Source organism: Brassica rapa, chromosome A03, assembly GCF_000309985.2.
Source record: "Brassica rapa cultivar Chiifu-401-42 chromosome A03, CAAS_Brap_v3.01, whole genome shotgun sequence".
NCBI classification, from domain to species: domain Eukaryota; kingdom Viridiplantae; phylum Streptophyta; class Magnoliopsida; order Brassicales; family Brassicaceae; genus Brassica; species Brassica rapa.
The window spans coordinates 2,675,909-2,703,640 of record NC_024797.2 but is presented as its reverse complement, the minus strand read 5'-3'; the positions used below and the strand labels follow the sequence as shown (position 1 = coordinate 2,703,640).

The 27,732-nt window shown below is 38.3% G+C and overlaps 9 protein-coding genes and 1 long non-coding RNA gene across 14 annotated transcripts; 5 read left to right on the top strand and 5 right to left on the bottom strand.

Moving 5' to 3' along the window:
• Positions 1-206: 206 nt before the first annotated feature.
• LOC103856064 (SWI/SNF complex component SNF12 homolog) lies at positions 207-2,495 on the top strand. The gene is made up of 3 exons (XM_009133142.3): positions 207-373; positions 614-2,077; positions 2,182-2,495. Exons 2-3 carry the CDS (start codon positions 621-623, stop codon positions 2,234-2,236), a joined length of 1,512 nt encoding a protein of 503 aa, XP_009131390.1. The 5' UTR covers positions 207-373; positions 614-620; the 3' UTR covers positions 2,237-2,495.
• A 141-nt stretch (positions 2,496-2,636) lies between these two features.
• On the top strand, positions 2,637-4,215 carry LOC103856062. Its single transcript, XM_009133140.3, has 3 exons — positions 2,637-2,811; positions 2,932-3,447; positions 3,567-4,215. The coding sequence occupies exons 1-3, from the start codon at positions 2,751-2,753 to the stop codon at positions 4,145-4,147; spliced, it is 1,158 nt and encodes a 385-aa protein (XP_009131388.1). The 5' UTR covers positions 2,637-2,750; the 3' UTR covers positions 4,148-4,215.
• Positions 4,164-5,999, bottom strand: LOC103856063 (zinc finger protein 511). Its single transcript, XM_009133141.3, has 4 exons — positions 5,798-5,999; positions 5,318-5,382; positions 4,894-5,092; positions 4,164-4,738 (listed from the first exon to the last, which is right to left on the bottom strand). Exons 1-4 carry the CDS (start codon positions 5,915-5,917, stop codon positions 4,343-4,345), a joined length of 780 nt encoding a protein of 259 aa, XP_009131389.2. The 5' UTR covers positions 5,918-5,999; the 3' UTR covers positions 4,164-4,342.
• An 863-nt stretch (positions 6,000-6,862) lies between these two features.
• On the bottom strand, positions 6,863-9,950 carry LOC103856061 (protein NUCLEAR FUSION DEFECTIVE 4). Its single transcript, XM_009133139.2, has 3 exons — positions 9,481-9,950; positions 7,890-8,824; positions 6,863-7,523 (listed from the first exon to the last, which is right to left on the bottom strand). The coding sequence occupies exons 1-3, from the start codon at positions 9,817-9,819 to the stop codon at positions 7,055-7,057; spliced, it is 1,743 nt and encodes a 580-aa protein (XP_009131387.1). The 5' UTR covers positions 9,820-9,950; the 3' UTR covers positions 6,863-7,054.
• Positions 9,951-10,186: 236 nt separating this feature from the next.
• LOC103856060 lies at positions 10,187-14,155 on the top strand. The gene has a single exon (XM_033287261.1). It carries the CDS (start codon positions 11,728-11,730, stop codon positions 11,938-11,940), a length of 213 nt encoding a protein of 70 aa, XP_033143152.1. The 5' UTR covers positions 10,187-11,727; the 3' UTR covers positions 11,941-14,155.
• Positions 13,390-13,917, top strand: LOC117133066 (F-box protein At3g19470). Its single transcript, XM_033289108.1, has one exon. It carries the CDS (start codon positions 13,390-13,392, stop codon positions 13,915-13,917), a length of 528 nt encoding a protein of 175 aa, XP_033144999.1.
• Positions 14,156-15,102: 947 nt separating the features above from the next.
• LOC103856058 (protein LAZY 1) lies at positions 15,103-17,230 on the bottom strand. The gene is made up of 5 exons (XM_009133137.3): positions 17,057-17,230; positions 16,915-16,984; positions 15,887-16,605; positions 15,492-15,717; positions 15,103-15,392 (listed from the first exon to the last, which is right to left on the bottom strand). The coding sequence occupies exons 1-5, from the start codon at positions 17,060-17,062 to the stop codon at positions 15,373-15,375; spliced, it is 1,041 nt and encodes a 346-aa protein (XP_009131385.1). The 5' UTR covers positions 17,063-17,230; the 3' UTR covers positions 15,103-15,372.
• Positions 16,884-19,049, top strand: LOC103856059. Of its 2 annotated transcripts, XR_004456215.1 has the most exons (4): positions 16,884-17,005; positions 17,173-18,010; positions 18,482-18,554; positions 18,637-19,049. It is a non-coding gene; the product is annotated as an uncharacterized LOC103856059 (long non-coding RNA). The 2 variants fall into 2 exon arrangements; XR_004456214.1 differs by having other exon boundaries at positions 18,482-19,049.
• A 323-nt stretch (positions 19,050-19,372) lies between these two features.
• Positions 19,373-21,717, bottom strand: LOC103856057 (glutaredoxin-C8). Its single transcript, XM_009133136.3, has one exon. It carries the CDS (start codon positions 20,135-20,137, stop codon positions 19,652-19,654), a length of 486 nt encoding a protein of 161 aa, XP_009131384.3. The 5' UTR covers positions 20,138-21,717; the 3' UTR covers positions 19,373-19,651.
• A 4-nt stretch (positions 21,718-21,721) lies between these two features.
• On the bottom strand, positions 21,722-27,495 carry LOC103856056 (aspartokinase 2, chloroplastic). Of its 4 annotated transcripts, none has more exons than XM_033287255.1 (14): positions 27,234-27,495; positions 26,266-26,714; positions 26,101-26,183; positions 25,980-26,020; positions 25,742-25,896; positions 25,519-25,668; positions 25,340-25,435; positions 25,155-25,271; positions 24,964-25,083; positions 24,791-24,883; positions 24,597-24,719; positions 24,407-24,523; positions 24,261-24,323; positions 21,722-21,933 (listed from the first exon to the last, which is right to left on the bottom strand). In XM_033287255.1, the coding sequence occupies exons 2-14, from the start codon at positions 26,632-26,634 to the stop codon at positions 21,742-21,744; spliced, it is 1,719 nt and encodes a 572-aa protein (XP_033143146.1). In that variant the 5' UTR covers positions 26,635-26,714; positions 27,234-27,495; the 3' UTR covers positions 21,722-21,741. The 4 variants fall into 4 exon arrangements, with proteins under 4 accessions (XP_033143146.1, XP_033143147.1, XP_033143149.1 ...); XM_033287256.1 differs by having other exon boundaries at positions 26,266-26,720; positions 27,234-27,484; XM_033287258.1 differs by having other exon boundaries at positions 26,266-26,726; positions 27,239-27,475.
• Positions 27,496-27,732: the final 237 nt, after the last annotated feature.

The following is a 27,732-nucleotide window of genomic DNA, read 5'->3' as shown; positions in this document are numbered from 1 at the left end:
ATGAATGTTTTGAAACCGGACCGGATCATAACCTGAATATATTTGAGTCACGGGTTAATCGTCAATCGGTTCAACCGGGTTTGTAATCCACAGTAGTAAAAAAGCCATTACAATTGGGTTATAGGGCCATCTATAATCGTCATATTAAGTATATTAAATTGGGCCGAAGGCCTAATAGTATCAAACTTTTTAACAGTCGCTGTGGGCTCTGACATTACGGGTCGGGTCTGAACACGGTTTATAAATAAAATATCTCCGGTGAACAATTTATTTCCTCTCTCGACTGAGAAGCGGCGGAACACCGGCGAAGAAGAAATAATCAGAAGAAGAAACAAAGCTGCGAATCTTCTTCTTTTTCGTCTCGTCACATTTGGTAAATAACCTCTTGGGATCAATTCTAACTCATTAAACTGTGCACCAACCTTAGAAAAATCTAGGGTTTTTAGGCTTCCGATCTCTCTAGGTAGCTGATCTATCGCGTCTGCATTCATCTCAATTGTTAGATTAATCGATACTGAAGATGGTTACTGAGAATCATTAGTAAAGGTCTTCTCTTTACTTGATTCTAAGCAGATTTTTTGAAAAGAGTGTTATTTTCTTCTGAATTTCACAGGGCACTGATGTCTGGTAACAACAATAATCCTCAAGGCTCTGCGCCTTCGCCGTTCAGGAGCCCTGGGATGATGCCCTCTGCGTCTGTCCCTGGAGGCTTTGCTCAGTCTCATATAGCAACTAACTTCCAAGCTCCGTTTCAGTTCACTCAAGCTCAGGCCATGGCTCAAGCACAGTCTAAAGTTCATGCACAGATGCAAGCAGGCATGGGGATAAACCAAGCTCAAGCCCCCCAGGAGATTGGTGGTTTGGGTCAGTCTTCTTCACCTTCTATGACCACTCCTGGAAGTAGTTCAAACGTGAAGAGGTTAATGAGACCTCCTTCTGGTTTCCCTAACAACACTGTCTCCCCCATGAGAACAATGGAGTTGACCCCTGCCGCACGGAAGAAGAAACAGAAGCTTCCTGAAAAGTCCTTGCAGGAACGTGTGGCGGCGATCTTGCCTGAGTCTGAGTTATACACGCAGCTTCTTGAGTTTGAGTCTCGTGTTGATGCTGCGTTGAGTAGAAAGAAGGTTGACATCCAGGAAGCTCTCAAGAACCCTCCTTGCGTACAGAAGACGCTTAGGATCTATGTGTTCAACACGTTTGCTAACCAAAACAATAATCCAAACGCTGACCCTGCAACATGGACTCTTAAGATTGTTGGTAGGATCCTGGAAGATGGGGTGGATCCGGAGACTACTAACCCATTGCATCCCAAGTTCTCGTCTTTCTTCAAGAAGGTTCAAGTTAGCCTTGATCAGAGGCTGTACCCTGAGAACCCGTTGATCACATGGGAGAACTCTCGTTCACCTGCTCCTCAGGAAGGGTTTGAGATAAAGAGGAAAGGGAATCAGGAGTTTGCAGCTACTATTCGTTTGGAGATGAACTACGTCCCTGAGAAGTTCAAGCTCTCTACTGCGTTGATGGATGTTCTTGGGATTGAGGTTGAAACCAGGCCAAGAATCATCGCTGCAATTTGGCACTACGTCAAGGCGAGGAAACTGCAGAGCCCAAACGACCCTTCTTTCTTCAACTGTGACGCTGCGCTTCAGAAAGTGTTTGGGGAACAGAAGTTGAAGTTCACAATGGTCTCTCAGAAGTTATCTCATCACTTGTCACCTCCACCACCGATTCACTTAGAACACAAGATCAAGCTGTCGGGAAGTAGCCCGGCCGTATCAGCGTGTTACGATGTCCTAGTGGATGTACCTGTCACTATCCAAAGGGATCTGAGCAACTTGTTGGCCAACGCAGAGAAGAATAAAGAGATTGAGGCTTGTGATGAAGCGATATGTGCAGCCATAAGGAAGATCCATGAGCATAGGAGGAGACGAGCATTTTTCTTGGGGTTCAGCCAATCACCAGCTGAATTCGTAAACGCGCTGATGGAATCGCAGAGCAAGGATCTGAAGGTTGTAGCGGGAGAAGCTAGTCGAAATGCTGAGAGAGAGCGTGGATCAGACTTTTTCAACCAACCTTGGTAAGCTCATTGCTCACTCTGGTTTCTAGGATCTTAAATTCACTTGAGTTATATGTGTACTAGAGTTCATTGTTGTTACGTTTCTGAATTATGAAATGTTGCAGGGTCGAAGATGCAGTGATACGTTACTTGAACCGGAGGCCAGCAAGGGGGAACTAGGGGCCAGGGAGCTAGTGAGTTTACTTGCTGGGTACCATAGGGTAGAAGTCTCTTCAGCTGTTTGAGCTCTTTTAAAAGAAGAAGTGTTGAAGATCAAACTGCTTTAAAAGGAAAGTAGTAGTGTATTGTAATCTTTTGTCTGATGAAACAAGATCAATCTGGTTTGAAAGGAAAGTAGTAGTGTATTGTAATCTTTTGTATGATGAAACATTAGTACTTATGATCTAGCTTTAATTTGTAGCTTTGACTTTAGTCAATTCTTATCTATATTCTGATAAAATGTGCCAGACTCGATAAAGATTTTGTTAAAGCTTAGTATAGATGCCAAGTACATTCAGTTTTGTTTTATAATAAATGGTCAAATGTATGCCAGCTTAACACATGATACAACATCAATCATTCTTTTTTGTCAGAGATTACAGCATCATTCTTCTCTTTTATATAATTTACTAAGACACAATCACTTGAGCTTGATCCAAGAAGCGTTGACATTCAAAGTTTTGTCTGAAGCAAAATGGCGATTTGGTTTCACAGAACTTTCTTGTTGCTTCTCGTTTCTAGTTGCGCCTCTTCAGGTACATTGAAACCTCAAATGCTTAAGCATTTCTATTTCTACAGGATCTGTTGTAGTATACATGTCGTTGGTTAATGTTCTCGTATTAATTAACTAAGAGTTTGTGCATTTTGATATGCAGATTTTCTTGAAAATCCAGACTTCGAATCTCCACCATTGAACTTATCTTCAAATGCAAGCTCTGGCGCGTTCGTGTTGCTGGATCAGAACACTACACTCCCTGGATGGACATTCCAAGGGACAGTTCAATATGTTACTTCACCTGACCTGCCTGATTCTGGACACGCGGTTCAGCTCGGTGAAGATGGCAAGATCAATCAAACATTCATTGCCAAAGGTGATGATTTAAACTACATCCTCACGTTTGCGCTGATCCCAGGAGGCGAGAACTGTTCCAGCTCTTCTGGTCTCAGTGTCTCTGGACCAGACAGCAATTCGGTTTTTTCTTACAAGCAGAACTACAGTAAGGTTCCGTGGCAGAGTTACAGTCATAACTTGGGTAAGTGGGGGAATGGTGAGCCTATCAACTTAGTTCTTGAAAGCCAGGCAATAGATTCTGATACAAACTCCACATGTTGGCCTATCGTTGACACATTGCTCATCAAGACTGTTGGTGTAACACTGGATCAAGACAGTGGTAAGTTACTTCTCCTTGTTTGTTCAGTTTTCTCTCCTTTCTCAAGTCATCAAATCAGAGACTGCTATAGCTGAATTCATACTTGCATAGATTCATTGATTCTGATTTTGTTGGTGTAGCTAACCTTTTAACCAATGGTGGATTTGAATCTGGACCCGGTTTCTTACCAAACTCAACCGAGGGAGTTCTGATTGACGCAGTGCCAAGTCTAATCCAGTCAGCATTAACGCAGTGGTCTGTCATAGGAACAGTCAGATACATAGACTCGGAGCACTTCCATGTCCCAGAAGGCAAAGCTGCGATAGAAATTCTGGCTGACACAACTCCATCAGGCATACAGACAGCAACAAGAGACACAAGTGAAGGTTCGAGATACAACCTCACATTCACATTAGGAGATGCCAACGATGCGTGCATAGGTCATTTCGTTGTCGGTGTTGAAGCTGGATCAGCAGCTCAAAACTTTACACTAGAGAGCAATGGGACTGGCTCTGGTGAGAAGTTTGGGTTAGTGTTTGTAGCAGACAAAGCTGCAGCGCAGATAAGTTTCACGAGCTACTCTGTTACAATGACAAAAGAGGATGTTCTTTGTGGACCTGTGATTGATGAAGTGATTGTGCATCCTCTTAGTGGAACAGCCTCGTTAAAACCCACGTGGCTGCTACTTGTTTTAGCTTTGTTGTATGTTGCAGTTCTCTGATTGAATCTGTTTGGGAGAGATCATAAACACTTTATTTTTGCAAGAAGATGTGTGAACACATTGATTTATATCGTTTGGTACTCAAATGCATTCTTCATAGACTCACTCAAACGTTAACAATGTTAGTAGAGAAAGATAATTTTTTCTTCACCATGTTACATAAGCTTTAGACTAGGAAGAACCATAAGACCACGGTCAAGTCTTTGGCCCGGGTGTAGACGAAGAGTTGGTTGGTTTTTCCCTATGAACAGACCGTGGAACAAAGGTCAGCCCACGACCATGGCGTCTCCCAAAGCTTACATTCGAAGGAGTTGTGTCTGAGGTGGTGAGCGTGGACAGTGCTGAGACAAGACCGTCAAGGCTGGCTTTGTCCTCCACTTCCATGGCATCTGACGAAGCTTCTTCTTTGTCTTCCTCGTGCTTCAGCTTTGGTACACGTTGCTTCTGGAGTTTCTCTCTTCGCTTCTTTGAGAGTTGGGTCCTCTTGAAGAATTCGAACGTCGTTGGGAACTTGTGTTTGTCAACTAAGTGCCGATGCCTGGCTTTGTAGTTCTTGAACTTCAATCCACACCCTTCCACGAGGCATTCGTACTGCAAAATTATGTTCATGAAAAGCATAAAAAGGAAGATTCAGAGTTGGATATCAGGTGAAGGTTAACGCCATCCATATAACGCAATGACAGGAGCACTATCACAGTCACCACCTATCATAATTGCACAAGGAGATAAGAGTATAGAGTGGATACCATGTCATAACCTCGAGCAACTTTAGCTTGAAAGAAAGAGTCATGTGCCTCGGAGATGTGGATACTTAGTAAGCGAGAAGTAGGGTAGACCCTTGAGCATACTGAACAAGACGCAGTGTGCCGTGCCTTATAGTGATCTTCAAAATTATCCAGAGATTTCAGACGCTCAGGACAGCCAACAATGGGACAGGAGATTCTTCTGTTCAAAAACAATCAAAGCTCATTACCATTGTGGAGAATTGTAAACCAAAGTTGAAAATGAAACTAGTCTCTACATAAACTTGATCAGTGAAAAAAACAATCATTGCTATATATTACTGGTCGCCACTACAAAGGTAGGTAACAATCTAATCTTAAAAATTCAATTCTTCACAAAACAATCACAGCAAAACGAGCTCATGAGTGAAGAGAATAATAAAACTACCTGCTTTCAGTTTCCACTATGATCTGCAGATTGTTGATCTCATCTTCTGTGAAGTCCAAAGCCACCTGCATATTCAAATCCTCCTTAGAACTCAACTCTTGCAAGCATATGATTTTGTAGATGACAAATATGCTAAACGGTTGGTCATACATCAGATACTTTTCATCAAAATAACAATGAGATAAATCCAAACTTTAGAAGACCAAAAATTGAAAGTTTCTTCCAACCAACTATCCAAGTGAAGATAACAACCGAAGAACTGTCTACACTACGGAGATGAATTCTCCAAAATCGATCCCGGAGTCTATGAAAAACAATCTCGACCTTAGAAAATCTCAGAACCGTTCGATTTCAGCCAAGCTAATACGAACAACATCATCATCAATGAGTAAACGATAAGCTAAATTAGATTGAACATCGGATCATGGTAGAGTATTATTATAACCTAGAACAAGCATCCGATTCAGAAGCCATACGTACCTGTTTAGCGAGTAGTTCGCGCTCGACGTTTCCGGAAGCGAAGAAAGGAGAATCGGGAGGAAACCTTCGCCGGAGAGGATTCCAGTACGGAAAGCCTAACTCCGCCATCCCCATAGCCATCGCCCTCCGTTAGCTCTCAAGTGTTAAATTCAAACTAACTTCGTTTTCGTCTCACCAACAAACTGAACATTTGCTCGGCTCCGGCCCAACTCAGGCCCATTTCTAGAATAAAATTAAACTAGCTATAAGCCGAGTTATTTGTGGTAAAAGTAAAACAACACCAAACTTAATTTGATGGGTCCAATGAAAGGAGATACAATTTTGATAACTCAAGTTCAATGAATCAAAAAAATTAAGAGCCTAAACATAGTATCGGCCTCTTTCTTATTTATACCTAAATTGCTTTAGGTAATGCTTGAAAAGAAGTCTCCATTGTTAGCCTAAACATTGTTATTAATTTAATAAAGAACAAAAAAGGTAATTAGTACAGTTGTCATCTCTTCGTGAGAGTTTCTTGGTACGCTACACAATGGTCACTGTTTGCCTGTTCCTTACCGAAAGCTCACACATCTCTCTCTTTATTAGACTCGGATCAGGGCCCCTGCCTTTGTTGGCTCACCCAACATTCCCCCACGCAGCCTAAGTGATACAGTGTTTGATACAATGTTACAAACCTGTTTGCATGAAACCCACAGCCCTGTTTCTACTAGACTCGGATCAGGGACTTGTCGGTTCACCCAACACTCCCGCACGCAGCCTAAGTGAGAAACAGTGTTACGAGACGCAGGCTCAGGGAATGGAACAGGCATGGGGGTCCTCGGGCTGGGTAAGCTAGAGATCCCAACTGTACTAATTACCTTTAGAGCCTCCACTAGGATGACAAGCTTGCGTTACTAAGCTCGGCGACTCAACTATTGTTTTCTTAGCTATATATGAGACTCTATTATTTCTGCTTCTTCCAATGTGGGAGGACGAATATAAAGTTGGTTAAATTCTTGGAAAAATAAAATAAAGGCCCATCTCACAAAAATTTGATTACATAATATATAGTATATACTTTGTAAAGAATCTCAATATTTTCCTTCCTTATAACTTCAATTATTATTATAATTTTTTAAAGGAAATCAACAAACAAAAATTGACAACATCAACAACAAAAATCGACACAGAATAAAAACATCCGTATCCGCAAAGACAAAACCAAAGAATAAAGAAGCTGAGCATGATCATACACATACATAAAAACAACTTAACATATCAGGTGCGGGTCTTGCCATAGAGCTGAGTGTAAACAGGCTTGGTACGACGCACGAGGAACAAACTCAAGATGCAAGCGATGATGCAGAACCCAGACATTATGAGTGACGTCAAGAAGTAACATATGTAACCATCGCATTTAAGGACATCATCCGGATTAAAAACTGACCCGTGTGCTTGTTTCTCTGCTTCCATATCGTATATAGTGCTTGCAATCATACCAGAGAAGACTAGGGACCCAGCTGGATTGGCTAGAGTCAAGAAGTTGTATAAAGCTCCAAAGTTTTTAAGGCCAAAGAGCTCAGAGGCAGTAGCTGGTACAATAGCCCAGTGAGCACCGTACCCGAGTCCTATCAAGAGAGTGCCAATGTACATGGCTCCAGGCCATCCAAACGCAAAGAAGACGTTTCCTATAGCCATTACTACCTGAGCCACGGCTAATGCTACTGGCCTTGGGTACGCGTAGTCTCTGCACATCATGCAACTCAATATCATAAACAGAGTGATGTAGATATAATATATGGAAAATATGTCAAATAACTTATCTAGTTTAATATTTATTAATAGGATAAATTTTCGTATATGTTTAAATTTGTATTCGGTTTATAATTTGATTAATAAAAGTTTTAGAAATCTATATTTTTGTTCCTTGTTTTCGGTAGATCTATAGTAATCTCAACAAATTTAAGAAAACTTATTTTCGGAAATTCAAAGACTAAACGGATAAACTTTCTGGTATTTGGTATTCTCAGAATCGACCGATCACTGATTCTATCCTGAAGAATCAGCCCACAGAGCACAATAAACAGAGATGAAAATGAGGATCTTAACAAACCTGACAACGAGCTCAGAGAAATAACCGCCGGAGATACGTCCAAGGAAGTTCCAAATGCTAATCATAGACACAAACACATGAGTGTTGTTATAACCAAGAGACTGACTCATCTGACCAAGATTGTCAATCACAGTCAAACCAGAACCACCACCCAGGAGCAGGGAGATGAAAATGAGCCAGAAGTCTGCCTTCACGAGCGCCTGCATTAGAGTAAAATCTTCCCCTCTGTGAGGCCCTCTGCGTCCCTTCACACGTACAGCTCCTTTAGCAGCTGCCTGCATCAGCTGCGTTTGCAACTGAGCGATTCTCTTATGCCTCTCTGAGGCAGGAAGCGAATCCACATCGCTTGGCTTCTCATCTTCCACTTCACTCAAGATCAAGTCAGGTGTCCTCAGTCCTGGATCTTGGTCTTCTTCGGGTTTAGGTACAAGTGGTTCTTCTACCGTATCAACAGGACCGTTTGAGTCCATGAAGAAACTTGTCATGATCGGTACCAAGACCGGTACAACAAGAATGACAAACAAGACAATGGTGAAAATGGTGACAATGTTGTGGCTAACAACGACCAGATCTTCAATAAGCATAACGGCCATGAGATAGACGGCGAGGAGAATGCAGACACCGTAGATGAAAGTGAAGCTGGCTCCATCGGTGGGACGGAGCTGCCTGTGACCACCAACGGGTCTGATGAAAAACATAAGGGAAACAGCGACAACCGCAGGCGCAACAGCAACCATCAGAATGATAGAAGCAGGGTCAGGAGAGTGGATCATTGTATATATCTGAGAGAGGATGGCACCGCCTAGGCCAGCAAACCCTTTGAGGATACCCACCACTGGACCTCTGCTCTTGGGGAAGTTCTGAACACCAGAGACTAGTGAACCCGTATTGAAGTAGGTTTCTCCATTGTTCCCAGCGAATATGAGAAAGCACATCTGAAAACAAGAGAGAGGTTGTGTCAGCACAACAGAATACACTAGTTCTCAGAGATTCTCTAACACTTCTTCCACTAAACCAACCAAGCTACTACATTATCATCGTAAAATATAGATTTTCAAGAGACAGAAAGATTTCGACGAATGATGAACAGAAATGAGGAACAACAGTGTTCAAGAAATTACTAGCTGGTAAAAAAGTAAAAAAAAACACTAGCAAGTAGTTAGACGCTTTGTAAGAACTACTGACTAAACAAATTATCTGGAGCTATGCCAAATCTAGACTTAACTAGTTATTGATTTATTCTATGCATATTTTACATTTATATAAAATATTTTAAGTTTTTGATTTAATTATAAAATTATTTTGATGAATTATCAAAATTAGATATACAAAAAAAAAATCAATTAGACAAACTTATGGACTCGTATTAACATTATTACTTAATTTAATAGATTTACAATTAATTTTAATCAATTTAGACCAATTATAATCGATTTTAACCAATCTAATACTTTAAATTAATTTAATTTAAGTCGTATAATCGGATATAGTATGGAGTTACACCTGAGTAACAGAACAACAACAAAAGCATACTCTTTGCAAGATTCTCCCACACAGTAATAGAAAGTCTCAAACTTTATTCAGTACTTACAGCCCATAACGGAAGAACCGGAGCTCTGCCGGTAACGATAAGCCAAACCCATCCGTAACCGACGAGGTTCTGAACAGCGCCGACGAGAAGAGCAACCCAGAGAGGAAAATTCTCAGAGAGAGACCCGGCGATGAAGCCAACACTGTCTCCAAGATCCTTGGCGACTCCGAGTCTAGCAAGCTCCTTCTGGTTATAGTTAAGGGAGCTTTTGATGACGGGAGAAATGCTACCGAACAAGTAACCGTTGCCAGCGCAAGACTGTATCCACATGGCGGCGACGAAGACAAGCCATCTGTTGTTTATGAAAGATGCAAACTTTTCTCGCGTTGTTGACGCCATTGAAAAGAATCAGATCAAAAGTACGATCGGTGAGGTATTGTTGTCTGAGAAACAAAAATTTTAAAAAGGTTTTTTTTTTTGGGTATATGTTTTGTCTATCTGTCTGCCTTTTAGATATGGTTTTAAATCCCTTTATAGTCTTAAATTAAAAAAAAGACAAGAAGACAGTGACGGGTAGATACTGTAATAGGGTGATTAAGTTTCTTGATTTACATTAAATAAGATGATTAGAACATATAGATCTATTGTTGATAAGGGAGACGACGAGACGTGTACAACTTGTAAAACAAAAGGCTCCATGATAATTATCAGGAGCAGTCAATGTAGAATTGTTATATGATTGGTCCAGTCTTTTTAAGTAACGTTGATATTTCTTGTCTGTCTTTACTGGACCAGGATTAATACTAGTATGTAGTATGTTTTACTATAATTTTTCTATTAAAAATTAAAAAACACGACTAGTATGATTTGAGTAATTTGAATAATGAAAGCGAACATTAGTGGATGCTTGAAAAGTAATTACCTTAAAGTCACTGTCAGTACCGATAAGTTGAATTGAATCTTATCACAATTGTCTTTTTTTTTCTGGCTGAGATTAGTTGAGACAAGAAACGAGATAAATGTGAGAAAATATGAACGGTTCTGTACTCCTATTTATCAATGAGCTATCATTATTTGCTGGAAATTTTATCAAGGAACACATATTTTTATTTTAAAAAAATCCAATCAAAAGAGTCTGTAAATTAATGCATGATGGTGTGACTTATGTCCTTATCAATTTTAAAGATCATAACGTCTGAACTATTATTTCTAACCTACTTTCTACAGAAAATGCTTATTATTTTCTGATTCTACCCTACTTACTTTGTGATCCACGGAGCTGTATTGTGGTGGTTGCCGTGGCAACTTAACGGCTTAGTTAAGGTTCAATCCATCCCCTTTTAATTAACGAGATGAAAATGTAGTAAAATGTAATAATGTCTATGCAATACACAACTCGCATACATGTCTTTTTCAGTAGATTTATATGAACGCAACTTGCATGCATGCATGCATGCCTTCTCTGCAACCAGCATGAGTATGTTTTCTTTTTTTTTTGGCACTAACTCAAGTAACGAATGTGATTGGTTTACTTGGTTATACGTTTTCTTGTCAAGGATTATACGTTTTCTTGTCAAGGATCGCTTTTGCAATTCAATAATTCGGTGAAGAGTCGTTTTCCCGTGTGCTTACATGAGATATCGATTTATATAAAAAGCTGTAGAGTAGACCAACATGCTATTAAAAAACATGGGTTAAACATATATTATAAAACAAATACGCTAGCAGCTTGACTCGGATATGGATAAGTTACAAAATTATGTGGACAAGAATTAATTTTATCATCTTTGTTTTTTTTGGTAAATTATGTCGTCTCCTAACTATTCGAAAACTTATCCACTTGATAATGTATACAAATAAGTCAGGGAGAACTTCTATTTTGTAAAAATATACCTGCATTGATAAAGACAGAAACTCAATTCTCAAAGGGCAAATGGCCTTACAACAAAAGAAAAAGAGGCCAAGTGTCTCTTCTAACAAAACATATAAAAAACAAGAGATGCTACATACCCACTAGATCGAACCAGATTCTTAGCATACCCAACACTCAATAAAAAGTGCGACAATATTATTATACATAGTTATGATACGATCGAGTAGCTGCAGAGAATCGTTATTTTCTTCACCTCGCAACCTCCTAATTTCGTCCAGTTCAAGCCAATGTTTCATCAAGATCTCAATCTTGATTCAAGCATTCTATAAAGTGACATACATGAGTGATGGGTGTATTTAATACATCCACTTGCTACATCTCCCACAATTAACTCATAGTTTCACATACCAACTTGGTTGCTTATAGATATCGAGATGGCGTTGAATTGGGGACCAGTGTTAATGTCGGTGATTCTGTTCATCGTATTGACTCCCGGAGTATTGTTTCAGCTTCCGGGGAAGAGCAAAGTGGTTGAGTTTGGCGGTTTTCAGACAAGCGGCGCAGCCATTGTCATACACACTCTCATATTCTTTGCATGTATCACAGTCTCCCTTATCGCTCTTCATATCCACATATACGCTGCCTAATTAATTCAACTTTGCACCGATCGCTATGTGCATCCTTAATTATACTTACCACTAATTTTGTTATTGTTTTTGATCAACTGCGCTTCCTGATTCCCATTTAAGTACTTGTACTGGAATTACAATAAAATTATATGATTTCATTTACCGTTTTTTTTTGTTAGTACCCTCTATAATTATATCATTTCATTTCTATATAAGAACCATCACTGCATGCGTGGACGAGTATACTATTCATTTTCCTAAACTATAATCTACAAATATGAATACGGAGACAGAGACAGTAGTAATGTAGTATAGTATTAGTAACATTGTTGAAAACTATTCAGACAAAGTATAATATTAAGATATACTATATAATAGCATCGACTTTACAACTTGATCATAAGATGTATTAATTAACGTATGAAAACAACATGCGAGTATATATACTCTGATGATATCTTCAAGAAGCAACATATGTTAATTAATTAGTATCCCTCCCATTAACTTGCACTCAATGATAACCAGCTATCCTCACGTCAAATGTAGTACAGCTTATCAAGTTGAAGTTTTGTTATTTTTGAATTTCAGTCACGACTTGATTAATACAGCAGCTTCATAAAGTTTAAAATAACTACGGCCACTACATTAACTTTATGTAACGCCGTAGACATTTGGGCTTTTACAAGGGCCCAAATAATTGCAAAAACAATGGCCCATATAAACGGGATACCAGAACAGTGAGTGAATCACACCGTGAACGAACGAATCACCTGCCTTGGTTGCTTCTCCAAGTAAAAACATAAACCCTCTTTAAATCCCCTAGCATCCGCCCAGAAACAGTGCTATCTGAGAATCTGATCCTTAAATCGAAGAAGAAATTTCCACAGCCTCCCAAGTTAGTCCTCTCTCTCTTTCTCTCTCTTCGAGTATACTTCCTCCTGATCTCCTTTTCACTGAACGAGTTGGTTGAGCGCTTGTGATTATGTAATTTTGAGTATATTTGTCTCAGCTAGCTTAGTTATTGGGCTGAAACTTTATGATGTATTAAAAGTTTTCTACTTGGTGATATTATGAGCATGTGTCTACTAGTTTTGAAGTAATCTTTGATCGAATTTGTATCCAAATTTTCCGACTAGAGATACTTGACGATAAATTCAAACTTAAGTGTAGTTTCTTTTGTGATTATCTGTTGTATTATCTTCTGAGGTTTAGGTGTGCATAAGAGGATTGTGATTAATCAATGCTGGTTTTGACGATATATCAATGTGTGTGTGTTACTGATGAGTTTGATGCGGTTTTTTTTCAGGGCAGCGCAGTCCATAAAATCAAAAGAGATTGAAACGAAGGTTCCGAAGAAGGACATCCCGAAAGAGAAGGATTAGTGTGTGTGATTTGTTGTATACACCATTGTCTACTTAACTATTGTAGCTGTGAATACTGGACACGCATCTCTTTGGTTGTTTGGACATGTATACGTATGGTCTCGGATACGATAGTAGTAGCCACTACAAAATCCTGAGATTTATTGATTATCCCCCAAATTTCGTTGAGTTCAAAATCTATGACTTCAAATCATGGACGATTCTTGATCTCCCTCCTCGTCCAGACAACTGGAATATAGAACTTGGTGAACGCGGGCTATCTTTGAAAGGAAGTACCTACTGGTTTGCATCAGAAGCTTTGAATTTTGATGCCATTTGTTTCTTAGTCTGTTTTGATTTCACAACAGAGACATTCTCCCCGCCTTTGCCTCTCCCCTTTGAGGCTTTCCCTGACGATACTTTGATTCTATCATCATCATCATCATCATCATCATCATCTCCGCAGCAGCTTGTGGTTTTATTCCAGTCTATGGATACAATGGAGATGGAGATCTGGATTTCCAATACGATTGAGCAGCCCAACGCAGGCCTGTCCTGGAACAGCAAGGTTTTCTTATCGGCCAATATCAAACAACTCATTCACCCCATTGGCAGTTTCTTCAGAAATCTGTGAGTTTCTTCATTGACCAGGAGAAGAAAGTCGCGGTGGTTTTTTGATAAAAACGCCCATAATGGTACCTCCACTCGTGAAATAGCTTACATCTTTTTTGGAGGAGGAGTGGATGATGATGGATCATCCTTGAAACAACAAGTTGTTAAAGAATCTAAATACCCATTTTGTTATTCACGTGCTTGCTATTATGTTCCAAGCTTAGTGCAACTCAACTAGTCCACCTATTATTATTATTATTTATCTCTGTTTGTTTCCCAAGTTTGACTATTAAGTTTTTTTTTTTCCTTTTTGCCAGTATTTGACTTGGCTTCACAGCATATTGCTTTAGAGTGCCTGCCTCTCTTTGTCCAATGTTTTGATCATTCTAAGGAATAATAAGATGAGAGTTTGTGGTGAAAGCAGTGAGTTCTTGCCGTTGGTATATGATACTCTGCTTACTAGGGGGAAACCGCCTCGTGCTGTTGCTAGTCGAGTTATCCAGTTGCTCTCAGTCTTGCAGTGGATATACTCAACAAGAAAGTCAATGAGTCTGTATATGATCAACATAACTTTGATAGATGTTGCGTTAAACCATCCGTTAGGCAACTGCAGTAGTATTTAACTTGGTTTTGGGTTTTTAGATTCTTGTTAAAAAAAAAGAGTTTCAATTATTTTATGTTTTTGGGCAATGTTGTATGCAGTTTGAGTATCATTTTCAGAATGATGTTTCTAGGGAAATTGATTTGAGGGAAATTGTTACTTCCTTAGATTACATTTGGTTACATTTTTTTTTATCATAACACGAGTATATTTTCTTCTATGATCACATCACTAGGACCCAGGCCCGCAGTACTTGTTCCATGTGTAACAGAAGAAGACAAAAGTCATCTTGAACAATGTTCCGAAAGCTCCATGTCAGGTTAATCTCATAAATCTCTCGTGGACCTTTTCATATAATTGAGATCCTATGTGTGTTCATCATCATAAAACAGGTAGTAGATGTATCTCAAGTGGTTCGGGAACTGCTTTCTGTTTTGCCTGGAATCTCATGTGCATAGATTCCAGGAGATTCTCCATTTACACATATACTTATTGTGATAATTATAACAAATCTATACTATTAAAAGAGAAACATTTTGTAATCATATAATTACACATATGCTAGTTTTGTAGTTTTGAAGTTTTCCGACCAGAGATACTTAACGATAAATTCAAACGATACTGTAGTTTTATTTATGAAATTAAAATCATATAGCTGGATTTGAAGCAAATGGTTACAAGATTGTTTTCTCTTCATTTAAGTACTCCAAACGATGGATATGAGATATCTTGCTGCTTTTTAAATTATTACATAGAGGGGGCGTAATGAAACATTCCCGCTAAGTCTTGACCACATTTTTACTATACCACACATGCATGAAATGACACAATACACTCACACTTCTTAGTTTGCGTTTTTTTCTTCTGATCCCTTTTCTACAGCTCCAACACGAAGTCTGCAAAAGCAATTATGGATTATTATTATTATTATCTGGTTTGACCACAATCAGAAAACTAGTGGCCTAACATGCCAATGGATCAGATGGTGAACTTACAGTCTTCGTCTGTTTTGATCCAGTGTTCTCCGTTTTTAGCTGAATCGGAACTTCCTAGCTCATACTGGATCCATGGTTTACTTCCCTCGTTACAGGTGCTCACCTTCTCAGACATTAATCCAGTAGAATTCGCTTGGCTGTTTTTTGGATCTGTCATGCTGCTGTGTATTTCGCTTTCCATGATGGAGTCTTCTGGATATACTTTTCTCTGAAAAACTTGTGCCATCTGCATTCACAATAAATGTTTTTTAGAAGCAAGCTTTTTCACTAGAGCTAATTATGCAAACTGTACTATAGATGTGCTCTAGTTAATGCTATCTAAGTAAGGGATTAATCATTTGGTGAATATTTCATGCAGGCTCTATTAATAATAGGTTCTGAAAAAGCTGAGCAACCTTTTGGAACTTCTTCTTTGTGGAAGCCACTTCAGTTTTACCACTGCCAGGACTCTTGGAGGATGGGTGTAACTTCTTCAGTACCTTCTTCACAAGATGCTTTGCAGATTTGTGGGTTGTACTGGTTTGCTTCTTTTTCTCCCCATATTTGTTTTCTGAATGTTTATCTTGCATTTCTGCTGCCTGAAACAGCTCTCCAAGTGATGCCCGTTCCTTCTTCCCTGCAACCTTTGTTTCAGATAATTCGATTAGAGAACCAAAGAGATACTCTTGGAGCGGGAACTTCATTGGCTGATTATCTTCTTCAGCATCTAGTCCCTCAGCAGCCTCAATGGTGGATGCAATAGTGTTAGTGTCACTGTTTCTTCCTGATGGCTGGTTGTTTCCTTCTTTAGCCTCAGCCTCAAGGAACTTCTCCAGTTCATCACTGATGAGCTTCAGATCGTTCTCTGTCACTTCTGCATTATCTGTCGCCGGGTCCCCAAATGTCGGTGTTGCTGGTTCATCCAGATATGTCTCTCCACCAAGGGTTCCAATGGCAAGAAACCCATCAAAAAAATCACTGTTTCTCTCATCCTTGGGTCCTGGGAAGGAGTTTTCCTGGAACCTGTTGAGCTGCTTGGTTATTCCAGTACTGTATCTGGGGCCAGCACATGCTGCCGGGTAAACATCGTCGCTATCAAGGGATGGATGAGATGAAAGGGAGAAACGGCTGTTACCTGAAAGAAATGTTTATTCAGAAAGTATGAACAGACACTGATGGCTCAAGGTTGGAAAAAAAAAATGCATTTGAGTTTGTTGCAACAGGCAGGTGGAGACATGGCATTTACATACAGCCAAGACAAACTTAAGCTTTTTATCATGTCAGCAGTTTAATTTTGTACCAATGGAGTTGAGAGTAGTGAGACAATTACTAGGCCTAAAGTGCTTGCTAAGTCCTATTGCCATTCTTCTAGAATACACGCCCTAACTATTTTTGTTCCCACATATTTGACAGGAAAAGAAGCATATAGAGTAAGAGAAGTTACCAGTTGTAGCATCTTTGAATTGCTCTTTGCTATTCTCCGGGAACTTATGATGATGAATCCAGCCCCAAAACTGCCAGAAAATTAAGCATTGGTAAGTATTGGCTACAAAGTTAGTTGATATATTTGTAAATATAGAACGTACCTTCATTTTCTCTTTACCACACAATACTAATGGAGAAAGTGACTTTATAGAGAACCATCAAAGGCCTTAATATAGCAGTGAACTAGTTGTTGCTAACAGTGTCTCTGACCTTTTAGGTTGATGACAGTGGAAGACCAACACGAAGAAAGCTACAAAACTTTGGTTGGCCATTCTCTTTCAAGTTCACATCAAGAACAAGTTGGAGGGCCATTACAGACATAAACCTACTGTTGTGGTTACATGACACGTACATTTATTGGCGTAGCTATCCGTAGTTACAATCATCAATCATTTCAGGTATTGCTATTTGATCTTTGATTTTAGTTTCTAAATATCATAAAACTTTATGGATTTTATGTGGCGTTCCTGGTATCACAATTTGAGCTTCATTTGAGTTTCTGTATCATAAAACGTTGTAGATTTTATCCGGCGTTCATGAGCCACTGATAGTAAATTAACTAGTCATTTTACATTCGATATACATAAATAGTGGATGCAAAATGAATATTGCCATTGCATTGTGTTGTGTAGGCAAGACATTTTTTTCCTGCGACTTTTGATAATCCAACAATCTCATTTACGCTAGAAGGGAACATGTATTCTGTCTGCGGTAGTTATAGAAGAACTGTAAACTCTGTTTTTACATTGGTGCTGCTTTCCATAGATAGATTAATTGATTTTTATCTGAAAGAATAATTAATGCTGGCTCCTTGGTCATTTATAGAGTGATTGACAATGCATTATGTTCAAATAATTTCCAATGAAAAGAGTACTGTTTCGTTTTGCCTTTGTTGACTTGGCTGTCTCTGACAAGAAGAAAAGGCAGATGGATGATGACCAGAAAAGTAAAGAGAGTGCTTTCTCCAGGAAGCATATGGAAAGCTCCGTGACAAAACAATAACGACTGCTTTCGTACTAGTTGATTCAGACAAGTGAAGCTGTCAACGACATCAGGTACTATAGTTTCGCTTTCATGTCTTGAAGCATTATGATATCACAACTAAATTTAATTAATGGGTTTATTCTCCTCAATAAATTATAACAAGGACAAAGGAACAAACAGAAGTAGTTAGTATTGGGTATGGGACCAAGAGGGAAGCAGTGCACTTTTGTTCCAGATTAAAGCAAACATACAAATGCTAAGTTTTGCAATCTAGAGTCACTTCCATTGCTCCCACACGCATTATCTTATGTTATATTTCTTAGAATGTGATCTACTTGTGTCAAATTCACGTGGACATTTTTCTTTGTCAATGTCCTTTCATGTTCCTCAATCATATATCTTCTTTTGGTCTATCTCCAACGTTTTCACTTTTCTTATTATATCACAAGGTATTATTCCCAGGTAGATGATATCTATTATTTAGAAATTAAAGGGACTTATTGTGAAGCAATTACAGATGTTTTAACCTGTTATTGGGCCAGATGATGAGGATCAAAATGGGATGGGCCAGAATGAGTTTTGAATGTTAATCAATGGACTGGCTGATTCAAAATGGTGAGGTAGCAATTAAGTCTTCTAATGTGTTTATTTTATTGTCTCAAGTCAAGTTTCTGGCTGATTCTTTGGGTGTGTGTAGGCCATTTTGGTGAGGCGTCGCAACTGCTGTGCGGACGATAACATTCAGAACACACAGGTGCAGATGTAATGTTGCTGAGACGCATGGCTGATGTGAAACAAGTTGAGATTGGTACCAGACAAATGAAATGGATAAAGGAGGTATCACCATCTCTTGTTCTCACCATTTCTTCTGACCTGTCGACGTCTTTATGTTCATCATCTGGTCCTGATTCTATCTTTCCGTTTATTCATGCACTTGAGCTAGCCCACAACTACACCATAGATTCCCCAAATTGTATTTCCCTTTATTCTGTGTAGATCCTATTCCCCTATGATGTAATCGAGTTCTATGGGTGGGATGTATACGTTACAACTCGTTTATTGTCTACGTACGAATTATTCTAATGAATAGAATATATTTTTTCATAATGAGCCCTTTAATGTGTTACTGATCTGAAAGGTAAAAATAAAGCTTTCTGGATAAGGTAATCTTCTAATTCTCTAGTTTGAAAAAAAGAGCTTGTCTAGTTCTCTAACAACGATTTGATCTGTTCATAATAATTGTCAAATAAAAGAAGAAAAAGTGAAGCTATTGGACCAGCATGTACGGGCTATATAGAGCTCATCTCTGATGCAATGGTCGGGTCAAAATCAGAGACTATTGCTGGTGGGTATCCACGTCATCTGAAGTGGGGACCCCTGAGGCAATTATTTTTCCCCACAGTTAACAGTTATAGCGGTTAAGATCTTATGTCATGAAAATAACCTTGCTCTTGTCTTAATTTGACCACAAATTTTGCTATTTTTAACAGTCAAACTTGTAAAACGTGAGATAAGCTATCTTAATTTATATATTATAGTGTGATTAAGATGGACAAGGAGCTATGCTTAATACAAACGCACTTCACCCCTCACTGTCTCTAATTCGACACTATGATTAACCTAATCTTTTTTTTTTTGTTCTTGAAACCAAGAAAGTAAAGAAACAAGAACACGAAAAGAGAAAAAAAAACCGTAGAAGGTGGACTTTGGGATTAGAGCCAAAGAGCACCAGCATCTTTGAGAAGAGGGACGAGGGAGCCGTTGATATGAGAAGCCATCACTCTCTCCATTGACCCCACCATCTTCCCACCGATGAATACCACTGGAAGTCCCCCCGGAGAAGTGGAAGCGCCGCTGGAACAGCCGAGGAGACGAAGGAGAGCTCGGTGGATATCGACGCCGTAAGGGTGGAGGTCCAGCTCGTGGACGGCGGGGCTGACTCCCATTCCGCGGAAGAGACCCTTGACGGCGTGGCACATGCAGCAAGTGCTCACGCTGAATATAACCACCGCACTTTCTGCAGCCATGGACTCTATCCTAACGAGACTGTCCGACGGAAACACTCCCATGTTGTTCACCTTGTTGTAGGACAACGAGCCACGGGTTTCGGTTCTGTATTGCATTTTGTGTTTCTGAGTTAGAGAGATAGAGAGTGTGTGTGAGTAGGTTGGAATGGAGATAGAACAAGAGGCATGCATGCTATTTATAGAGGGTGAGTTTCTATATCTTTTATTTAATTTAAATGCCAAATGATAACAAAGTAATTGATTTGATAGCCGTGGTTGTTAGCTTTCGGGATATTGTAATATTTTTAATGTTTACATAATGTTTTTCAAATTTTGCTCTGCAGTGTAAAAGTCGAATATTTCTTTTATATAATTTTCAGTTAAATAGAAAGAATAAAGGAATTTGTAAGAGATATATATCCTTCTTGTCACGCCGAATTAGAACTTTGATGCTGCCAACATTATATGGGCAAGCCGTAACGTTGAGATGAGGTCGAATGTTTAGATATGGCCGGTGGTTATCCATTATATTCCATTTTTGCTTTATGCTCAAATCCTCTAATCAACCTCTATAAACAACCTATACATATAATATCATTATCAAACGATCATAAGGGAGGAGGAATATTTTGTTTGGAATGTAATCCAATTAGAGCATTGATCCCACTAACATAGCTAGGCATATATATACACACACATGAGTTGGAACTTGGAATATGTAATCAGAATAGAATTTCGTATAATCATTTATCTTAGACCAATGGGGATATAATAAAATTGGCAATTTGTATTAAAAAGGAAATAAAGGAGTCATCAATATGCTTGGAATAAGTTGTTTAAAAAGAAGTCACTATTCATTGTGATATAGTTCCAACCAGTGTTTACTTGCTACCATCAGAATGTAGAGTGTTCTTGATGTATGGAAATTTACAAATTGGCATGGCATGCGTTCATGCTAGCATCTCTATATTTATAAATGATAAATTTAAAGTAGTAAGTTCCTTTGGAGAAAAACTGTATAGCTCATATTGTTTTAGATCGCAAATGTTTGATAAGTTTACGAAAAGCCTGAAAAAGGTAGAGAGTTTGACAAAGTTGGTCGTCACATGCAACTTTAGCTTCCATGCATGCGTCTGCCTTTTCTTATCTGCGAATTCGCCTTCTTGTTTCTCATGTTTGACCAACCACTCCTCCCAAAAAAGAAAAAGGTCAAATTAGAATATTATTGTTGTCAGCACAAACAACTTGTTTTGAAACTCATAGGTACTAATCTACAATAAAATAATAAAAATCCTAAAAAAATATTCATATTCTCCATCACCTGATCACATTTCTGATTATATTTTAATGAATAAAAAGCATGCTTATTAGGACATAACACAGTTTAAAGTGTGTCCGAAGAGTTGTATGTCCCTTCATCGGTTTTAGATTTGGTGAATAAACTAAAGCTGAGATAATTTAGGACTAAATCTTTAGCTCAAGGTAGCACTTAAAAGCAATCTCGTGGGATTACGCTCGTCGGGCTACATTATTTATTTTAAATAAAAATAATTTGAACGTCGTTACAGAAGCCTTACGTAACACATGTCATCAGATGTGTATTTTCTGTTGACCAGCTGGTCGGCCGATTAGACGATTATAACCCTGGATGAAACAAGAGGTGTATATGCTTTTGAGGAAGGGTATTTTCGGAACTTTTTTCTATCATTCAAAGCCTGCACCTTCTTGAATATCCCCACTTTTCCATATCCCTTGCTCTTTTCCTTCTGTTTACCGTTATATTTGTTGAAAGACATTTATTGATTATAGAGTTTGAAACACATTATAACCGTAACACAATAACAACTAGAACAAGGGGAATGTGAAATAGTTCCAAGTCTTAGTAGACACAGTCTTATTAGCTCTGTGTCTTGCATTAAGAAGGCGGAGTGAAGAGCCCTCACACATTGCTCTGCCTCTTCATCATCCACTATCAATGAAATGTTCACCAGGAAAAACACATTTCACACTCATTATCAAACCATAACACCACTAATATTCATCGGTATTTATATACACATGTAGCAGTAGAGTTTCAACCTTAGATGCACCCTGTGAGATCACAGATATTCACTCCATTGCTTCTAAGTACTTTAAAAACCTGTTTTGTTCATTCATTCTAATGTAGCCAATTTTTTTTTTTTTGGATCAAATGTAGCGAATACTTTATAGGATAGAACTAGAGATCCGTTGATTATGAGAATATCCGAAAAAATACGATAACACAACGATTTTATTTAGTCTAAGAATACCTAAGAATCAATACATTCGTAAATTCGTTAAGATCATCAATGATCTACTACATTAAAACACTCAAAGGTTTAGAGTTTAGGATTTAGGGTTTTAGTATTTTTGATTTAGAGTTTAAGAATTATCCAAGAGTTTAGGAATTATGATTTAGAGTTTAGGGATCATGATTTAGTCTTTAATGTTTTGCTGACGACGTTAAAAATATTATTTTTTCTGTAAGTACTCTTTTTTTATTTTATTTTATAAATATAATATAACTTGACAATATTTTGTTTCATTTTCTAAAAGATATCGAATTTTAAATAACAAAATTTTATTGGTTGGTGAACCTAGTTGAACCCAAAAATAACTCTTGATTTTTTTGCTATGAGAATGATGTAGTTATACTTAAGTCTTTCTCCAATTTTTTCTATGTGAGACAAAGTTACAAATTCTCATTAACTCTTTAGCCAAAAGTTGCAAGATATTTTAAACAATTTTTACACAATTTGACTTAGAAAAAAATCTCAATTTGTAGCTTCGACGCTACGACGTGATGTTTAATTGGTAGTTTTAAGGGATTTTCTTTATTTACAATGAATTGTGAGTTCTTTTGTTGAAATTATTAATACACTAAAGCATTTTTAGATTTTCTCTTTTTTAAGATGGGCTAGTTAGTACCATAATCGTAATGACCCACAGTGATTTTCAAAGAAAATCTTGCAGAAGCCAGCAACTTGTTCATCTCATTCCTCTGATCGGCCTATAATGATGCTGAACACGATCATCTACTGAAGTGAATCGGAGTCCCCTTCGTAGGTTGGGAACATGATTTTTCCAGGGTGGTGGAGCTGGAGATTCACGATTTATACGGTGAACTGGAACTTTGGGTCGCTTTCAGAACTCGATCTCTCTCCGAAGCAAAGCTGGTAGCTTGGTGGACTCATGACGTCATGTCCCAAAGTAATGCATGTAGTTCTTGGATAAGACATTGTATCACAACTGATGGTAAAGGCCCTTTTCTCCGTCTGATGCGAGTTTATGCTTTGGCAAACATGTTTCTTTGCAGCTGTGTGGTGAGTTTGGTTGAGTGTCGTATGGAGGGTTGACTATACGATGTTCCTAGTTCGCCGATATGGTTATAGCAGGTTGCATGCATGGCTGAGGGCGCCACTACAATATTATGGCAATATTTATAAATAAAATATAACTAAATTTGATGATGTACCATTAAATAAATTTATTAAAACCAAAATTAAATTAAATTAAATTAATTGTTAAGAGAAATAGCAAAAAACAAAATAACGTACGTTTATTTATCATTTTAATTTTTTAGTTTTTGAACAAAAAATTCTAAAATTTTAAAAAATTCTAATTTTTATTGGTACTTAAAATTTAATATAAATAAACTCTATGGGAAATATATTTTATAATTATGTGGACAGAATATTTAAAGCTTTTTGTCTTCACAAAAAAATATTTAAAGCTTAAGATTTATCTCATATATTATATAGTCAATATTTATGATTTATCTAAAATAATATTTTAAAATATTATTCAAAAATACTTATTTAGTGGACTAATGTAAAACCAATGTAAAAAAGAAGAGTATCCTAAAAATTGCCAAAGATATTTGATTGAATGCATGTTTAGAATCTGATATTCACTGAAAGTTGGTCTGTAGAATTCTGATACATAAGGTTTAGTACTTCACCATTTGTTCTTTTTATTTTTGTTGACCGTTATGTTTGTTGAAAGACATTTATTGATTATAGAGTTTGACACAAATCTTATGTAACTGTATCACAACAACAACAGCTAGAATAATAAGAATGTGACGTAGTTCCAAGTCTTAGTAAACACATTCGTAGCTGTGTTTGCATTAAGAAGAGGTCTCAAAGAAGGCGGAGTGGAGAGCCCTCACACACTGCTCTGCCTCTTCATCATTCACTATCAATGAAATGTTTACCTGTAACAAAAAACACATTTCACACATTATCAAACCATAACAAATACTATATACACATGTAGCAGTAGAGTTTCCAACCTTAGATGCACCCTGTGAGATCATCTGCACATTCACTCCATTGCTTCTAAGTACTTTAAAAACCTGTTATGTCCATTCATTCCATCCCCATTAGCTTAAAATAAACTTCATAATCGAAAGAAAACCACAAAGGCTAGATCACTTACCTTCTCTAATATGAGTGATGATTTTTGAACGTTTCCTATGAGAGAGATGATTGATCTTCGCTGAAGCAGCTTCACAACAGCAATCTTCTCTAGCTCCTCCACCACATGATCCAGCTCCTGTTTCACACACCAAATCATTTTACAGATATTACAATGACCCTCACAAAAAAAAGTATCAGCGTAGACTTACGTTTGCCCGCTGAACTAACTCTCTACCCCAGAGTTTTGCTGGATCCAATGTCAGAGATATACTAACTTCACTTGTTGCCACAACATCCACTGATATGCCTAAATCTTCAAATGTGGTAAACACCTGCACACAGAGACAATATGTATGATTGTACTGTGACACTAATCAAAGGTTGAATAAAAATATCATTATACCTTGGCGAGGAAACCGTATTGGCCAAGCATACGAGTGCTTGCTATGTCCAACATGGTCACATTACGTTTCAGAACGATGCTTGTCAGCACAGCCTACGAGAAGGAGGGAGAAGAAGAGGTGATTGATAGTATTTGATATAACGGAGTATAAAAATTACCATTGTTTCACAAACCTTACTCATGTCTCTGGATCTGGTGATGACAGTTCCTGGAGCATTGGGGTTGTACGAGTTTTTAACTCTAACGGGAATGTCACCGTCTCTTGCAGGCCTCATGGACAGTGGATGCAACACCTGCAGTGAAGGAGAAATCTGCTCAGCCATTCAGACAGAAAAAGAGCTCATCAGCAATATAGATAATCTACCTGAGCACCAAAGTAAGCAAGCTCAGCTGCCTCATCGAACGTTAAGTATGGAACAGACTGAGCTCCAGAGTATATGTTGGGATCACAAGTCAAAACTCCATCCACATCTTTCCACACCTACACCAGATTAATATTTGATCATCAAGATTCGATCCCTATGATGCAATCTTGGCTTAAACCTATACCTGAATCTCCCTCAGTCCCAATGCTTTACCAATCGTTGTTGCTGTCAGATCGCTACCACCCCTTCCCAATGTCGTTATAGCACAAGACCTCCATCCCTGTTGATACAACTCATAAGCAAAAAGCCTTGCAATAGTCAAACAATAACATGAAGTGGAACAGTAAGAAAAATTATAAAAACCTTTCCGAGGAAGCCAGTAACTACAGGGACTGCCTTGTCCTTGCTCCAGTTATTAAGCAGCGTTTTGGAGACTGCAGGGTACGTTGCTTCAAGTATATCAGCGTTTGTGAAATCGTCTGTGGTTATAAACCCTATCTCAAATGCATCATACTGCCAACAAACAACTCATCAAGTTAATGACTTTAATAATGTTCAAACAAGGGAAACTACAAAGCAAACATACTTGACGAGCTTTATGGCCAATCTTGTTGAGGTACGCAGAGAAAAGCCTAGTGGACATGCACTCTCCGAACGAAACCAAGTAGTCCCTTGTACGCAAGGTTAACTCTTTCATCATCGATATGCCTTTCAGAAGCTGGTGTAGCCCTTCTAGGTGCTCTGCAATGGATTAACCATGAAAGTGGATTCAGAGACAAAGGTCAATAATGTAAGCATTGAGAAACAAGAAGCAAGACACTTACGTGCAATAACCGTTGTTTCCACTCCAAGCTCATGAGCAGTTCTGAACACACAGAGAGTTTTGTTTTTTGTGAGCACTAAGTAACAATTACAAGAACATGACAAACATTGTTTTTATACTACCTTAAATGGAGTTCCTTAATAAAGCTCAGTTCTTCAATACTTTCAACATTTGTGACACCACAAGTCACAGCCTTCTCTCCAGCCTAATGAAACCCAAAAATCCAAAGAAAATAATTAAATATACCAATAGGAAGTAGAAAAGATTAAGAATGTTTTTTTTGGTACCTTCAAAAGCTTATTAGTAGTCTTCCCCATAGCTGATAACACAATAACAGGCCTCTCATCAGGAAAGCTGAGTATGAGATTAGCAACTTCTTTCATCCTCTCTGCTGACTCCACCGATGAGCCACCGAACTTCATCACACATGTCAGCTCCTTGCCGGTTCCGCTTACACTGGAGGTTTCAGTCTCTTTTCTCTCGATCAAATCGACTCTTGCAGCTTCACAACTAACTCTCAAAGCTATGTTCCTACAAGAATGCTCTATGGTTCTAAAGATCGCGCTACTCGAGGTCTTCGCGCCAAACTCAAGCCTCTTTGAACTTAAAGCAAGCCCTGGAGTTTGAACTCCGTACAACTGCAGTGACGCCGTCATTAAGTCAATACTGAAGCTTGCTTAAACTCAGTGTTGTGGTCTCGGCGAATGGTACAGCTGTGACTGTTCAATGAGGGAGCCTGCAACAACAAAAAGTAATAGAATAAGAAGTAAAAGATCATGTCTTTCTTTCTTATGGGTATCTAAATATCATAATCATTTAACAATTAGGTAGAATGATTATGAAAATTTTAACTCTTTCTTTAACCAATTAGTATACAATGTAAGTTGACTAGGAGAGACACATGACGACTACTTCTCAAATCAAATCAAACCAAACAACCAATTATACAAGCGATCATAATAAGTAACATTATAAGACATATAACACTTTTGTTCAAAAAAAAAAAAAGAGGAACACTTTTGTACAGAGTTCTTTTGTAAGGACTCAAACCCAATTAGATCTGTTCTGATCAAGAATCTGATGAAGCATGCAAACAAGAAAATGTGTTTCTTCATCACCCAAATGCAAAAAAAAAGAAAAGAAGGATGAATCATTTGACGAATTGAAAAGAAAATAGCAAATGGTGACTGTAACAAAGATCAGAACAGAGAGAAGAGCATGCATCCGAAGGAAGACGATGAATGTAGACAAGCACCTTGGCTCGATCTCTTCGGACACAGCTGTATCGACCGGTCGGATTCGCCGGCCTGGCTCCAAACGATATATTGATGCCTATGTGTGTTTAAGAAGTGAAAACGGCGCTTAAGACAGTAATTAAGAGGACGTGGAGACACAACACTGTTGTGTGTGTTGCCCTTCTCAAAATTGCACGGTCCAGATTCAATCTCTGATTCGAGATACCCTTTCAGCCTCGGGTAAGCCACTAACATTGTTTTTGAATGTGTTATTTAGTGAAACAATGACGACATGTTACTTCTTCTCGTGCACTTATTTTAGATATGAGAATAGTCTCGATAGTGACACAACGTGAGAAAGACTTGGCCCCGCTCAATTCCAATAATCACAAAGACGATAATGCAATGATCGATAAATGTTAAAAGGATATTTGATAACAGAAGTGTAATGCGACAAAGGAAACGGGTTTCATCAGTTTATTTAAAAGATTTAGGGGTAGAGTGGTGTTCGGGTATTTA